The sequence below is a fragment of the Thermobia domestica genome, chromosome 16 (assembly GCF_964235325.1).
Source record: "Thermobia domestica chromosome 16, izTheDome1.hap1.1, whole genome shotgun sequence".
Taxonomy (NCBI): Eukaryota; Metazoa; Arthropoda; class Insecta; order Zygentoma; family Lepismatidae; genus Thermobia; species Thermobia domestica.
Window position 1 is genome coordinate 3,538,360 of NC_137469.1, and position 18,133 is coordinate 3,556,492.

General features: G+C 37.8%; 1 protein-coding gene across 4 annotated transcripts in view; it reads right to left on the reverse strand.

The window, feature by feature from the left end:
* LOC145672884 (uncharacterized) overlaps positions 1-18,133 on the reverse strand; it is a 169,254-nt gene that overhangs the window by 54,915 nt on the left and 96,206 nt on the right. For 2 of the 4 annotated variants that reach the window (XM_081742075.1, XM_081742077.1), the window contains exon 3: positions 12,406-12,507. The exons of the other annotated variants lie outside the window; for them this stretch is intronic. In XM_081742075.1, coding sequence (XP_081598201.1) covers positions 12,406-12,507 — 102 coding nt within the window. The remainder of the gene's footprint in view (positions 1-12,405; positions 12,508-18,133) is intronic. 4 annotated transcript variants of the gene reach the window in all.

An 18,133-nucleotide genomic window follows, 5' to 3' on the forward strand; every position in this document is an offset into this window, starting at 1 on the left:
CCTTTCAGCAAGTACCTCAAGATAGAGTTCCTTCTCACCCAATTTCTCTTCCTATTTTTAATTAGATCTGCAATCATTCTTCTGTTCTCTACAATTTCCAAAACTGTTTCGATCGTTTTCCGTTCGACACACCTAATCATCTATCTCTCTGCTTTGTTCTTCACATCTACACTACGAAATTTACAGCCTTTTCTCATCGCTTTTGCTAATGTCCACGTTTCGACTCCATACAGTACAATCCAGGCGAAACATTTTATGAGTCTTTTTCTAAAATCTTTCTGCAAGTACCCCAATGGTTCTTTCGCCATTCACATTATTGCTTTTACTTCACGTTCACACTTCATGTTCTCACTGATAATACTACCTAGATATCAAAAACTACTCAGCCGTTCTACTTTCTCCCTTTTTACAACTATATTAGACACCGACTGCTTCGTTCCAATCACCATTGATCTGTCTTTCTAACCTTTACGTTCTTGTATGTTTATCGTAGTTGTGCTCTTACAATACTTTTTATGAGACTTAAATTTCACGCACTTTCATACTAAGTAGATCTCTGAAATTCTGTACAGATGCGTAAACACAATGACAATACAATATTTTCACATAATTTTGACTATAGCTCATATTTTAATGTCAAATTAAATACGTTCTAATAACTATATATCCTATTGTGTTATGCAACCAAAAACTCTCTCGAGTTGGTATGTGCTGTATAACATTCAGGGGTACAACAGATTTCAGGTGGAAACAATAATAATAATAATAATAATAATAATAATAATAATAATAATAATAATAATAATAATAATAATAATAATAATAATAATAATAATTTTATAAAGTGCACTAAAAACGACATTTGTATGTGTGTGTGTGTGTTCATGAAAGGATAAAACGAAGAACTGGCAGTAACACTAAAAGCGTTAGGAAAAATTTAGTGTTTAAATGACGTCCTGATATGTACAAAAACTTTCGCCCTTAACCTCAGGAAGAGCGCCCAATGCTTTTAGTCTTAGTTTCATTTAATATTTAATCCATAAAAAATTTAGAAATACTTTTGTAGATTAAAAATATTTAATCTATAACAACGATACAAGTTTCCCTTTTTTAGATATATTTTTTTTGATTTGTAAAGAAGGATCTTTCTGCACTCATGGCAATAATTTCACCGTGCTCTTTAAAAGTATGCATTTTTTTTCAATGATAAGAAGTGTGTCAAATACAACATTTCAAAAAATAAACAGAATTACATTTTATAATATCATTCTATATACAGTACACTCTCCCCACATAGCACACGACGTCCCATTTTGATCCCAATTATCCCATATAGTTCCCGGGATTATCGGGACAATGAGTAGATATCCTATGGCCATCCTAAAGGATTTCCACGTAGGATGTCCACTGGACGTCCCGGATGGAACAGGAGATCCCAGGGAAATCCAACGTCGGACTAACCTAGGACCACATTATCCCACTGCTTACCAGTGGACATCCCTTTGAGTTCCGTTAAATATCCCGTTTTCCGGGATATTAGCGGACATCTGGATATCCCGCAGAGATCTTATGGATGTCCCAGGAGTAAATTCAGATGATCCTGAGATGTCCCGTGGACGTCCGTGTGCTATGTGGGTCACTATTCATTATGTATTAGACCAAAGTAATGAGTATCCCTTATCCTAATTCTCAACCTGTTCGTCTACTACTTCTGTTAATTACCAGTTCGCCATTTTCCCTTTTGAACCACAAGGCAAAGAAATTGACCACCTACCCCTGCCTAACTGGGTTAATGGCTTCATCTAGTTAGACTAAGGAAGTGGGCTAGAACCTGCCTTCGGACAAAACTAGTTACGTAAGGGCTAAAAAAAAAGGCTTTTATTAAAAGAACGATTTTTGTTCACGTTTTTATTTGTCTGCGAAATTTTGGATTTTTTAAAAAAGATTATAACTTGAATGAAGAAATAACAGTATGTTTCACTTTCTTTTCGCGTTGCAAAACAAGAAATCATTTAATTGCTGAATTTTGAAGGAAAAACAAGAAAAAATCAGTAATGAAGAATAATATATTATTCAATAAAAAAAAAAAGTGTACCCCACAATATTTTTCTCTTCCCGAACGGAGAACGAATGTAAGCCAAATTCTATACGAGAACAAAAATAAGGTTTGTATCTGTATATAAACTTGGTTTATAATTTTTTGTTTGTTTGCCAGTTTCAATTTAGGCAACTAGTACAACCCGCATGACAGGTTGTATAACTTTCAGGGACTCAATAAGGTTGTTAGGCAACCAACATGACTTCTCCGATAAGTTCGTTTGCATAACTGACGCTTGCTGGCCATCAATGAATGTCAGTTTGAAAACTAAGAAAGATAGTCAGTTCCGGACAGAACATAGGATTCATAAGAAATGGATGTTGTAGAGTCACTTTTTTTCTTTTAAATGTAGAATCTACTACATGAAAATAAAGGTCGCACTTGAATAAGAAAATTTCCGTTTTTTTTTTTTTTTTAATGGGAAACCTCCATCCCAGAAAAGCCACCATTTCCTTTTAGGGATGGCCAGACCCGGTTCCTGGTGGAACCGGTTTTGGGTGTGAACGGATCCGGTTCTAGAAGATCCGGTTCCGGAACCGATTTTTAGGATCCAGGTCTGGAAACGGTTTTTCGGATCCAGTTCTGGAACCGGGTTTTCGGATCCAGGTCTGGAACCGGTTCCGGGACCGGTTCTGAAAACCGGATCTTCAAACGAACCGGTTCCGCTGGAACCGAAACTTTGTGACCATCCCTACGCTAAACCCGAGCTGCTGGCAGACTGTGAACAGTGTGTGCTAGATGAAATGGTGGAAGCAACAGGCAGGCGCCCAGGCGGTGGCCGCTTCTCTCATTTGGCTAAATAAACTGGGTAACTGGCAAACTCATTGGCTAAACAGGCAAACTGGCAAACTCATTTGGCTAAACACCCACAGGTGGACCATTTTTTTTTCTGGAGGCACAAGCGGGTCTGGGCGGGGAGGGCACAAACGCATGGTCCTCTTTGCAGTGTTTTGAAGATGAACTTCATGCCTCCTTTACAGATCTTTGGGGGCTTTTGGATACAGGTCTGGAACCGGTTCCTAAGATTCGGTTCTAGAACCGGGTTTTCGGATCCAGATCTGGAACCGGTTCCTAAGATCCGGTTTTCGGACCTAGGTCTGGAACCGGTTCCTAAGATCCGGCTCTGGGACCGGGTTTTCGGATCCAGGTCTGGAACCGGTTCTGGAAACCGGATCTCCGAGAACCGGTTCCGCTGGAACAGGATCTTTGTGGCTATCCCTATTTTTTTTTTTTATGCATCTCTAGACAAAGCAGTCAAACATGGACAGACAAATTATGTACTGAACTGCCCTTGTGTTTTCTTAATAAATTAGTCTGTTACTTTACAGCTGCTATAGCCAACCTGACTGCTATGGCCCTCTTTAATTGGCTACGTGTAAACCTGGTCCGAACATGCTCTCCCGACACCTCACTATAGAACTTCCTGTATTCCTAATGGTAATTGAACACGGGACGACGACATTCGTGAGCACGTGAGCATGCAAATACAATACAGTAGAAACAGTGACACTTAAGAAAAAAAAATGTGATTCACATTGCCTAATCCGTGCTACTAGTTGTGAAAGAAATAATCGTGGTATGTAATGGAAGAGAAAATGTGATGTTTCATTGAATTGACGAAGTGTGGCACGCTGTTTCGTAGGGGGAGGTCGCATTCCATTCCGCGTGCCAGGGTTGTCCAATGCAGCAGAGATTTGGTAGCTTCTTGGCGCGTGGCCATCCAGGTGCGTGCCATACCGACCGCCAGGCCTTCAGGCATCTCGTGGCCTTTCGTTGCTTTTCTCGCGGCCGGCAACCAAAACAATCGGCTTTTTGCATTCCGATCTCAGTAAAAATGGAAAATTCCTTCTCTGAATATTGAGTAGCGTACCACTATAACATTTCTAAAAAGTGTTTTATTATTATTATCATTGTCTATATTCATTGTTTTCAAATTTATAAGTCTAAAGACACAGTGTAATCTGGATATTACGTTAACAGGAATAAACACAATTTGAGCTACAGTATATGCGTAGAAAGAAACGAACAAAATGGTGGATGGCACAGATTGCACGTAATGCAATAGTTTGTAATATGTATTCACTAAATCTAGCCTAAGATAAGCAATGTAAATAGCTGGCATATATACGAGAGAGGAGTCCAAATTCAATATGAAAATAACTTATTAAAAAAAAAAAACTAAAATTAAACTATACAGTATTTACAAAAAATCGAGATTTCGGGATTCACCTCCCGCGTACGTCCCTGAGGGTAGAATAGGAAAGGCGCGAGAGATGTATTCGTGCATATTATTATTGTGCTAATACTACGAAAATGACTATCAATGTTAACGACGGATGCAACTTCCCTATTAGGAAGAATTCATTTCATCATGTTTATCCTCTGTTTGAAGGATGTGTAAAAAAAAAAAAAAAAAAAAAAAGGATGTGTGTTTTATGAATGTTGTACATTGTCCTCTGATAACAGAGTTCCATCGTGTCTAAGCGGTTACCGTTCGTGCCTTCGGTGTGGGAGACCAGAGTTCGATTCCCGAAAGGACCTCCTGTGGTTCGGATCCCACGTTAGATGGTAGGTCCACGACTCATATAGCCTTGTTGTTAAAAGGGATGCTAAACTAAAATCAAATCCTTTCACAACTATTTTATGATCTTTTACCGCTCTCCTTCATATGATTCTTAGTCTTCACCTGTGACAAAGAGACAACTGATACAATGTATGTTTTCTTGGTCGTACAAGCAGCAAGAGGAATGGCTTTGCACTTGACACTTGGCATATGAAGGGAAAACAACGAAGACTGCGTGGTTATACAAGCATCCGGAGAAAGAAAGGAAAATCCAATTTTTCAACTCTTACAAACACTTCCTCCTACTTTTAGTTATCCACAACTATGCATCCGCTGTATTGTCAGTTCATTTTTATTTATTTACTTTTTTTTTTAAAAAAAATACAAATTTCCGTTTTGTTTTACAACTTGTCAATTGACATACATTCAGTGGTGATTTCAGAAGATACCCGCCAGGGGATTTTCAATATACAGCAATGGGATGTGCAAGAGTGTATTTACGATTTTGTTTGGGGCTCTGCTAACTTTAGTCCTGGAAATGTGAAAACTCTGCAAGATATGTCATTTACTTTAAATAAATAAAATTTTGAGGGGAGCTTAAGCCCGGAAGCCCCCACTAAATACGCCACTGGGGATGTGAGTAATAGTACCAAAATAGAGACTACGTAAGACGTGGACCTACTGATTAAAGTGGAATCCGAATCACATGAGCTCCCGCCGGGACCCGGACCTCCCACGCCAAAGGCGCGTACGCTAACCGTTTAGCCACGGAGGAGCTCCTATTGTAGGCTATATCGAGTTACAAAGATTTTTTTGGGGGGGATGGAGGCCCGGAACCGGTAGATTCCTACCTGAGGATGCACCTTTGGTGTAAACATCCGCTGTTGCCGGGTTTTAGTGCAGAACCTGGATAAATTGGAAGAAAGGTAAATGTCTCCACAACCACTTCATTGCTAGGTTATTTATCCTACGTTGTTATGTAACCTCACATAATGAGTGTGCAATGCAGGTTGCATAGAAGCAAGGCGTTCTCAGGGACCGTCAAAAACATGTATTTATTTTGACCGCCGCCAATTCCCGGTTGAAGTTTAAAAACGGCTTCGTACGCGTTTGAATCTGGTAAAGATTTCTGTACAAAATTGATGACTATGCGAAAGTGTGATCCGCCAAATGTTTACGCCAGATCCCTGTGTTACTCAATCTGTTGTGAACATAATAATAATAATAATAATAATAATAATAATAATAATAATAATAATAATAATAATAATAATAATAATAATAATAATAATAATAATAATACATTTTTATATTTTGGAACACGAATTGTATATCGTATTCTTTGAATTTTGGGGAAGTTTAATCAACAGAATATTATTGGTATGTTTGCATTGTCTGTCTGCTTGAGACAGGAGTATAATAAATTTACGGTGTTTGTTTCAACACAGCTATCATGATGTCGAATACCAGTAGAAAAGAGAGAAAAAAACGAAACAAAAAAGTGAAAGTGTTGATAAGCCAGTGATGTGGAAACGAGGAGTGCGAGACCTCCTGGTAACTATGTCACAGATAATTGTGACACAATGTCTGTCACTTCATCAAGTGTCAATCACCTCGAGTAATTTGTAGGCTCTATGGACGCTAATACAAAAATCAAGTCAACTTCAAACAGGAATATTTCTCTAGAGATCTCAGTAATTAAATTAAAAACATAAGGTTAATCATTCGCATGCTAGCCTCCTTATAGCTATACGATTGCAAACGCTCCTTCTGAGTTTGATTTCTGATAGGAGCGCATGTAGTTCAGTTCTCACGTTAAGCTGTAGGTCTACGTCTCATATAGCCTCGCTGTTGAACGGTACGTTAAACTCGAAATCAACCAATGCAATATTTGTTAGAATCATGTAGGTTATATGTACACAGTCAAAACTATTTCGAACTAACAGGAAAAAAATTTTTAAAAATGAAATAAAAATTTTCAGTTTACGTCCCACGTTTATGCCGGCTAGGCTAAAGGAAACGGTGATGATCAGAAATGAATACAATGGTAAAATGAAGAAAGTGAGAGGAAACGGGAGAACCGCGAGAAAACCCCGCATACGGTGCCTGTCCACCACAAAGCCCACTTGGCGCGGGAAGGGATCGAACCAGAGACCACCAGTAAGCCACCGCGGCCCCTAAAACTAACAGAAAAATAAAGTACAAGTATGTAAGTTTATTTTGTCTCTAGTGCTATGGCTGGCCAGGTAACTTTCCAGCTGAAGCTAGTACATTGCATTCCATTTCTCAATCTTTCCTTTAGTACATCGAAATTCAGTATTTTTTAAAAACACAAATAACTCCCCAATCGCCTCAAGACGCACGGTCAACATCGAACCAAATTCACCGGAAACTGAACTAGTTTTTAGAATTAAGATTCTAGATTTCTGGGCTTTCGGTATCTAAGGTCAATTAGCCCTTCATGTTTGAGGGATGACGTCCCTCGGCGAGCACACTATTCAGGGAAAGGGAAGGAAGACAGGATTGGAGAAGGAAGGAAGCGACTTGGGACCTACAAGTTACGTACCAACCTGGCATTTGCCTGGTGTGAATGGGGAAAACCCAGGAAAACCTCATCCTAAATGGCTGGCCTGAAAAAGCTCTTTACACTTTTTCGACCGAGTGCCCCCACCAGGAATCGAACCCGGGACCGCTCACACCGAAAGCGAACTAGTTTCCATGGTGCACCAAAGCGCACATTTAAATATTCGAACAGACGGGAGTTTAAACGATTATCTATACAAAAATTTTTTTAAAAAAAACTTTATGGGCAAGAGAACTTAACACATCAAAAAGAACTATGGTTCTAAAGGCATTATTTATGCTTAATTCAAACACACATCAATTGCGCAATATCGTGAAGATGGTAACGGTTCCCTCCATAATCAAATTCTGACGAGGTAATCACTGTGGCTAACTATTGCAAAAAATAAAATCGCTTTTGTTCAAGAATTATCATGTGGAGTAACGGAAAGACGTGTTAACATTACAATTTTATGATACACACTATATACTCATAAATTACTACCGGCATTTGCTTGTATATATACATTCGTCTTAAGTATACTTCAATATAGCAGAGGTTATTTTTAATTTTTGCAGCTGATATGACTTTTGGGATCTTAATTTAACAGACCTACAAGTATATTGACTCTTGCTGTCCCAATTCAATCACTGATTGCGATCAGAATCACGGTAACTTCCATTGGCAATTAAGTCCGCATAAGCTAACCATCCTACCATACACACCTCATCATCATTATCACCATCATCATCACCATTATTTGCAGATCACTTGCCGCAACTGACAAGCTTCTATGCTCCACGCTTCTGCAAACCTCTTGTTTTCACAGATGAACTTTGCTTTGATACCATCCATCAATTGTATTCTGCTTCACCCCTCCCTCTTTTTCCTGTCATCATACTCTCTAGCACAGTTCCTCATGATACGGTTCCTTCTTAGCCGATGTCCCAACCAATTTCCTTCTTCTTTTCTCTTATATCTAAAATTGTTCTTTTCTCCCTCTCATTCGTTTTCCACCAGACGCATTTAATTCTCTCTATTCTTCTCCATACTCACATTTCTAAAGCTTCATTACTTTTGTAGTCATTTTTCGTCACTTTACGTAATGCCTATGTTTCTGTCCCATACATTACAGTACTCTACACGAAGCACTTTGTGAGTGTTTTTCTCAACTCTTTACTCGAGGTTCCACAAAATAGTATTTTCTTCCTCCTAAAGGCTTCTTTCGCCATTCCTATCCTTGCTTTTGTTTCACGTTCGTACTTCGTATCATTACTATTAACACGAAAATTACTCACCTCTTTTATTTTCTCCCCTCCTACTTCTATATTTAAAACCAACCGCTTCGTTCCATTCACCATGGCTTTTGTCTTTTTAACATTTATTTTCATCCCATATTCTTCACTGTCCTCCCTCAAGTTTTCTAACATTTTACTGATTTCCTTTCAGGTTCCGCAACATGCGTCAGATTATCTCCAAAAGTTGCATCTGTAGCTATTTATTACGCACAGTATTGCGTTAACCCATCCAATTGGTCTAGTGACTAGTGCATGCACCTCTGGTACACATGGTCAAGAGTTCGATTCCTGGTGGGAGAGCATTCAAAATTTTGAACGCATTACAGTGGTTCGGAAATAGTAAATTATACGTCCATGTCTCATATAGCTCCTTGTGGGAGCTAGAAAGAGACGCTACGTATACTACTGCGTTAGATTTCTCCAACCCATTTTTCCATATGTCTAGGTATTTTAATGAATACACGGAGTGAGGGGAAGGAGGGACCCATCCTCACAGATGACCTCGTTGTTACTGATTGGATTACATGACACGCAGGGTCGTCCATTCTTTTGTGTTTTTATTCCTGAACGCTGCGATGCGTGCGATGAATGGAATCCTTCCTTTGGAATGCGATGCGTGTGTGTTTTCTTCCCCCGCCTCCCACTTCAAAATAGAAAATGAACAAGTCCTTTTGTGTTATCTATAATTGTAAACAAACAAAGTATGGCGGGAATGTGAGGTAATGACTAGTGATGAAGGATTCTCAGAACATTTATTAAGAGAAAGTATTTAGTTATCAACATTCTCTTGTCTTATAACAACTGATTACATTCTTTCCCTAAATAACAACTAATGCACACAAATTCAATTTCAAATACTTCATAAAAAGGGAGTCCTTCAAAGGCTATTGGTCGTAAACAATAAATACAATGAGATGTTTGGCAGTTGTACAGTAAGAGCAAAGAAACGTCAAGTGATACAGGAGGATATTTGTTCATTAAAAACAAATCAAGAGACCTAATCACTGCGAAATTAAAATACCGCTAATTTTACAGTAATTATGTGATATCTTCAAATAGATAAAAGATAATCGAAATGTAGAACAAGAGCGCGCTAGACAATATTATTTTGCATGAGGTACCGTTATCACGAGTCACCTAGTAGCTTTCCGTTTGCAGTCATTTATAAACGCAAAAATAAATGTCGATTTTCGAAATGGCTGGAAATTGAAAGCAGATAAGTGAGTCGTGATAACGGTATCTCATGTAAAATAATATTGTCTAGGGAGTCTTGTTCAACTTTTTTATTATTATCTTTTATCTATTTGAAGATATCACATAATTACTATAAAATTAGCGGTAATTTAATTTCGCAGTGATGGGACCTCTTAATAAACAAAATTGATAAAGTAAATACCATTTTCTTCTACAAGTTATATATATAGTGGCGGATCCAAGGGGGGCTATAGGGGCTATAGCCTCCCTTGATGCTCAGGTACACTGGATAAAATGGGCTTTAATCCTGGTTTACAAGGGATAAAACGGCAAAATATGGTTTAGCTCCTCCCTTGATCATATCCTGGATCCGCCCCTGTATATGACTGTATATGTTTGTGGCTTAAGAACTGTCGAACCACCAAACCGATCTCGATCAAATTTTCAACATAGATGAGCTTCGGACCTGGGATGATTTTTGTCATTTCACTTTGACGGTGCAAGTTAAGAGAGGGAGAGAGGAGACATGTATAAAAATGATCAAAATGACCGATGTTAGATCGAATCCATAATTTTCGGATCGTTGAGATAAACTGTGACACTTCCGATGCCGTTTAAGTTCAAATTCAGCCCAGCAACTTGGGGGAGATGGAGGGGAAGATATGTGAAAATGATAAAAAATGACCGATATTAGTGTCGGTGTCGAACACATCGTTTTCGGGGTCGCTGAGATGAACAGTGACACTTCCGATGTCATTTAAATTTAAATTCAGCCCACAGTAGTAATATTTAATTTTTATTTATATAGATTATTTATTTTCTTGGTTTCTATCGATCTCAGAGTGTTTCAGTAATAGTAAAAAGTGACTGACTAAAGGAACATATTTTTTTTCTTATTTTAACCCAGAGAAGCTAGTATTTGACGCTAGTATTATATAATCCAACACCAATTAATCAATCAACCAATCAAAGAATCGAATACAATCTAATAAGGAACACTGGCAACAAAGTAAGATTGAATTTGGACAATTTCTTTTTGGGAATCGCAAAATCAACTTTCACCGAAAACATTTTCTTACACTTGCCATCAAATATCAGTGAGCAGATTGAAATGCCTTTCACATCATTCGAAACAATGACTAAGTTGCAAAAAGAGAGAAACACTTGGAGAGCATAAATCGGTGCTCGGTGTTTGTTGCTTTGTTTCCTGCAAGGGGGAGGGGGAAGCGGCTTCGGCAAAAACCCTCCAATCATAGAGCATGCATTCGTTCATTGATGGATTTAGGCATCAGTGATCAGAAAAGTAAATCAGGCCGTCACTTCTGAAGTTGCGTACTTTCCCCTCCCGCCCCCTCCTATATTAGGCAGAGACCAACAAAACACTGTCATTAACTATTATTCCTCTGCTTTCACATTTCTTTCACTCACAATACATACTTCAGATCATGGACGTCTGTAAGGACGGACAAGGAAGATAAGGGACGTCTCTCTCTCAAGAATTCAAATTAATCAATCAAACGAATTAAGTTTCCGAGCGCGAGCAACATTTATCAAAATTTAATTGTTCAGTTATTTATTGTTTGTTCCATTTCTAAACAAAAGCATTTGTCTTTCTGCTAAAACTACATCGTGAATACCGTGATGGAACCATACAACTCAACCCTGGGAGGCTCATTTCCACTTCCTTTTCCTTCCCCCTATAACAACCTGATCGTTATTTGTCAAAAGGACATACATAATTTTAAAAATTAAAATTTAAAGAAGATGCCCCCAATTGCAAAAAATCCTGCGGGTGCCCAGTCTTGGCATCATATTGTATCTCCTTTTCGTAGTACTTGGAGGAAGAAACAGATGAACATAATGCCCTATTCGTCGCTCCGTAAATTGCATTGTAAAAATTAAGATTTCCAACAATAGTTTATGTTTCGAAATGCAACTCTATTCTGATAAGCAAGGATATTATAAAATAGAGGATCTGCCGATATGTATCTTCATCCTATTAAATCAATGAAGCCAAAAAAGAAAAAAAACAACCGAGCATCGCCAAGTCTGATTGGCTACTCTCGTTTCTTGCATCGTCTGATTGGCTACTTTCGTTTCCGCCATGATTGTTGGCTCAAAACATTGCGATCCTATTGGGCGTAGTGGGCAGAGTAGGGGTGGCGAAACTGTGACGTATAGCTTCAAGATTTTGTAAGGGCAGATCGTCTATTTTATAAGATCCTTGCTGATAAGGAAAAGCAGAAACAGTACAATATTGTATTTTTTTTTACTGTTCTTTATTTTAGTGATTTAAACGTAGAGCAAAGGTATTTTAAAAGTTTTATTATGTTTTTGTATGATAAAACATAGTTTTCATGCTGAAAATTTTTTATATACCTCATTTTTAGTCTTTTTTCGGGTTATCCGCGATTTTCGCTAAACATCGTGCCCTTGTTATCCAATTCCGCGAATAATCGGTGCTCTACTGTATATCTACTAAAACAGGAAGCGGAAGGTGTATCACTCTAATTTCAGTATTGAACTTCCACAGCTTGGTACTCTATCGTGGTTTCAAGTTGTAAAGCAAAAACCCACTTTTATACATTGTAAACAAAACCAGAACGAATATTATTAGCTGTTATTGGTATCCCAAATTTAAAACATTTTGGAAAATTAGTATTGAAAAAAAGAAAGATAATATTCATACCGTCATTGTTCAGCTGATGAGGATGATGATATACACGCCTGTTTCTCAATGTATGGACCAGAGAATCACTGTTAGCCGCAGAGTTCGGCAGTAGCTTTGAACCTGAAGAAAAATATCCGAATTCTGATTTTACTATTTTGAAATGCAATCGACAGCCTAATCTACTGCCCACAAAATTTCCTACATATTTACGATCAGTCAGAATACACAGGATGATCTAAAAACATTTACTATTTAATTAGATAAAAGTGTTTAAACAAATTAAAAAATATACATAATCAGTTCTGAAGTATAAAGTAAAAATATGAGTTTTTTTTTGAGGGGGGTAAAGGGAAGGTCTTCACTTTTATATAGACGACATAATTGAGTACATCACACCATATTCTGTGATGTTTGCTCAGGTGTATGACCAGAAATGTTATTAACATCATTTCTAATGGTTTTGCATAGTTTCCCACTGTTCCTTGATGTTCCTATACGCTCTATCTTTAGGTAGCTCTGGGGAGGGGAAGTGCTTTTATACGAGGAATGATCAGAAACTAAGGTTACAAGGCCGATATTTGTGGAGTTTCGTCTGGTATAAAGGAATGAGGAGTGCGGTAATTTTAATACATGAAGTTGGCAACTGTGCAGGGTTTCAGCTACCCTCTACGTTCGGCGTCAGTTGTGGGTGAAAACAAATGGCCACTCGTTCTGAAAACTGGTCTCGCGAACAAGTCCGTTCACTTATTCGATTTCTGTGGGCGAAACATGTAACCGCGGCTGAAATTCACCGGTAGCTGGTAGAGGTTTACGGAGAGACTGTAATGTCTCGTCAGCATATCGCAGAATGGTGTCGAAAGTTTGCGGCTGGTAGAGGAAACGTCACCGACGAGGAGCACAATGGCCGACCCAGCACGCTGTTGAAACAGTTTTGCTGGGACATCATCGACCACCTTCCCTACAGCCTAGACCTCGCTCCAAGCGACTTTTACTTGTTCTCACACCTACGAGGCCGTCGCTTCGCTTCAGATGAGGAGGTGAAACACTTCGTGACAATGTCGCTTAACACGCAAGGACAGGGTGACAAGTGTCTCGTGATATGGAGACTATGTCGAAAATAACCTAATGTATGTACTGTATGTTGGCTGTATTGGTTGTATGAAATAATATACACACATTTCACTGCAGGATTTGTAACCTTACTTTCTGATTACTCCTCGTAAAATGGACAAAAAAAGGAGAAATTAATTTATTAGATAAAATGAGAATAAATTAATTTGATGGGTAAAATAAAGAAATTCCAGTAAGACTAAAAACTTCAGCGCTCTTCCTGAAGTTGTGGGCTACAATTTTTATGCATATACGGAAAGTGGTTCCTTATAATCGAATATTAACAATCGCACACAATGCTTTTATACTTCAGTCTCATTCTTTACTCCAGAAAAAAATTCTCTTTATTGTATAAAAACACTCTTTGTCAGAAGTTTTTCGGTTATTACTATTAGACCTTTTTTGTTTTCATATTCAATTAGTTTTTTTAAAGTCGATCGTAGTTTAACAATGAAAACAGAACTCAACCACGAACATCTCCTACATGTTATACTGTACATGCTTACTCCAAAGCATTTTGGTTGCATAAAGGAATAGGATATAACGTTAGCAAAGAACAATAAAAACGATGAGCTACATTCAAAATTACGTGAAAATATTGCACTGTCATCAAGTTTACGTATTTGTAAGAAATGCTAAATTAAAATTGTAAAATTTGACGTTTAGGCTGTGGCTTTACAAGGATGCGTTTCCGATGCGTTATCTCTATAGCGAACGTGACCTAGGTGGCTACTCGGTAATTCTACTTTCGCCAGAGTTATACATCATACTGTGAGCCAGTGAGGGTTTCCAGGTCTTTTTACTGCATACTTTATAATAGCAGAGTTCCAATACTCTGCACAAAGCATCTTCTAAGCATCTTTTTCTTAATAAAATCCCCTCGCCTGGCAACACGTCTTCCCTTTTTTTTCCCTTCCTTTAGACATCTTTTAAACAGCAGGCAGTCTATTCTTCCGAAACGCACCAAATACGCTCGAGCTGACGTTTTCTCCACGTTTTTATTGCTTTCGCGTTTATGATTAGCCATCTACATTTAAATACATGGTTAGCGTATTCCAAGCGTACACATCGAGAAGCCGTGACTTAAAATATAGTAGTGATATAACAGAAAGCATTGTTGAAAAGGTTAAGTCAGGTGTTCTGGGAGACCATAGGTTCTTTAGATTACGCGGTCACTAAAGAAGCTTGTAATTAGCTGCGTGGAGGCGCTGAATGAGTTGTTTATCCAAAGGTGGAGGATAACTATCTACCTTTCCTTTGACAAAGCAATACTCCTATATCTACTGTATAATTCAGAACTAGTTGTTCGTATTGTTTCTTATTTAGTTAGCAGTTATTTGTAAATAAAAATGATAAATGTTTATATTAATCGTCCTGTGTACAGAAACACAAGAGTATATGCAAAACTTGTATACCGTATAAGAAAGAATGAATCCGGAGTAGGGAATGAATCCAGTTGTTCGTTTCTAACTCTCTCTCTCTGTATATATATATATATATATATATATATATATATATATATATATATATATGTATGTATGTATGTGTGTGTGTGTGTGTGTGTGTGTGTGTGTTTGTGTGTGTGTGTTTGATGCATTTTTAGATCAGAGTCCTCAAAATTTTTGAACGGCCCCTAAATCGAGTTTTCGTATTTTCTACGGAATAAGCACATCAAATTAAATTAAGTGATAGTTTGGGTTTGGCTATACTATAAAGTTCTCCAGATATAAGGCCTACAAGAAAATTTTTGCTTGAAATATATTGGATCTTTTGATCAAATAAAAACGATAGTATATCTCTGAAGGAGATTGAAAGGGGGACACGATGACTTTTCCTTAAATTGACCCAGGTCTGTAGCCAGCCCAAAAATATAAGAGGGCCCAGTAGAATTTAGAAGGGGGCGATCCAACCATATTATAGATCATCATCATATTAGAATTCATTTGTAAGCCTACCGTGAAAATTTTAGGGGCCAGTAAAAATTTAGGGTGGGGCTCGGCCCCCTTTCCCTGACGTGGATACGGGCCTGAATTGGCCCCTTCTGTTTGTGCATTTGGTCATTCAACTTTTTTTATCGCCCTCTACAGCATGTTCCTGCCGTATGTATAACATTTCTGTCTGGATATACACATACTGTATATAAAAACGAGAAGAAACGCTAGAGAGTGTAGGAGGTTATTTTGTTCATATGTGGAGACACCACCTGGCAGCAGATGGGAGAGCACACATACTTCCCTGACGTCATACGTTAAAAGAGAGCCGCGTTCCGACCCCATTCTTCAACATTTCTCTCCCCTCCCCCCTCATTCGGCAGAAAAGCAAAGGAATGTCACACGCTCGGCTTTTCCTTCTTCGAAATTAACTCTAATACAAGGACTCTCGCACGCACGGCTTTCATTATCAAGTGCACAATAATATATGAGAAATATTTCCACGTTCATCGAAAAGAAAACAAAGTAGAATAAAATGTAATAAATGTAAGGAATTTGGGTAATTTTTATATCCCTGTACTTGTCAGTGACGACGGAACGCACACGCCCACTCAATAACACCAATGCCTTGATTTCTATGGTATTTACGTACGAATACTTCCTCTTTCTTGTGCACAAAACAAACAAAAACATTTTTACATAAAACCTTTCCCCCTTCCATTCTCAGCTCTTATAATTAGCATCTCACTAACATTTCTCAACTCTAATGAATTTCACAATTAAACAAAACTAGGTTAATCGCTAGGAATGGAGAGATAGATAGGCATTTACCTTTCTTGTTAAATTTACACAGAAAAGTGCATCAATGGGCAGCTATGGGTGCTTTAAATTGTTTGATGCACTTTCCATTTCGTTTTTATATCTTAAATGTTGATTGATTGCTATTGTATTTACGCTCTTTGTCAGCAGCTAAAGAGTATATGGGACAAGACCCATAATATAAAGGAGCTGGTTCACAGGTGGGTTTTAGGGCGGCTGTGGGAACAGAATTATTCCACAGCCTTTTATTTCAAATACGAGACATTTCTGGAGTCTCATGGTTTACACCAGTTCACCCAAGTCTTAAATCCTACACCGCGTGTTGCATGATTTATCGTATAAAATCTATAAATTGATTAAGTGATTCAACAAGCACAATGAAAATCATTAAACGTTTACAGATACACAAGTCATTACACACATAAGCGCCGACTTGAAGAAAATATTGGGGAGGGGGCAAACAATGAATGTATATATATTATCATATTCAGCCGGTTTTTATCAACTCTTGATAAAGTCCCCCTCCCCCCTGATCTCGGTCTGCTGCATCCGCTCCGCTGCGAAATTCATGAGCTAAGTCAAATTTGTCTAAAGGCATTAAAACAAATTCAAGTTTAAATTCTGGAAACTTCGCTGCACCACATTGATCTTCACTTGTCTTGTCAGTGTTGCCAGTGTCGGTTGAAGCTTCAGTGCTATATTAAACAGCATTTTGGAAATGGCGCTTTCTATCGAATAAGAAGGCTGTTCCTAATATTGAATTAAAGGCCAAGACGAAATTTAAGACAAAAATTCTTGCTGCTCTTTGTTAATTATTCCTCAACTGGATTATACTGGTGGGGCGAGGACCACACCTTTAAATAATGGGGGGCCAAAAGTGATCTGCTCTCCCACACTCGGTACCTATGATTACACAAATTACTCCAATAATAAATATGGTTTAATTCTTCTTATATCAAACCCTTTGTGGATCTCTCCTGACGCGGAAGGATTCTGGTATCTTCTAGATCAGTGGTTCTCAGAGTGGGGTCCGTGGGACCTAGCTAGGGAGTCCGCGAAGCCTAAAAATTGAAATGATTTCTAATAAAATGGAACTCATAGCTGTTAGACAAGAAGTATTTTTAAGATTAATAAACTGCAATTGGGGCAGTACGAGTATAAAACAATAACTATTCATAGTTTCCAGTGCTCCAGTACTTCACTGATTCTTCAGGTGAAAAACTCTCTGCTAAAATGCACAAAAATACTTGTAGAACATTTGAGAGCATTAGGTGCAAGTTTTAGAGAATATTTCCCCCTCCCACAATCTGATAATGGTTGGATTGAAAATCCTTTCACTAATGTAAAAATCCATTACATACAAGGTACGAATATCTCTAACACAGAACAAGAACAGTTATTACAACTATCCTACGATACTTCATGGGAAAACGTTTTTAAAGAAAATGAACTTTGTGGCTTTTGGTTGCGTGTGCGCTGTGAGTATAAAGAGTTGTCTAAAAAGGCATTAGAACATTTGATGTCTTTCCCTACCACTTACTTATGTGAACAGATCTTTTCTGCTTTTTGCAATATTAAAACCTTAAAGCGAAATAGTCTTAATGTGGAATTGGACCTAAGATTGATGGTGACAAAACTTATTCCAGATTTTAATGCAATTATGGAAAAACAAAAGACTTTCATTCCGCAAATTAGTGACCCCACATTTGAGAATATTGTTTATTAAGTTGATTTCCTTTTTTAAAAAATGATTTTCAGTCTTGACAGTTATTTGTTTTCAATTGAAATTTCGTTCATTAGGAAACAATCATTTATCTTTAGAATAAATTACTTATTGCATTATTTTTTTTTTTTTTGAGCTTTTTCTTGTCAGTGGTAATTCTAAT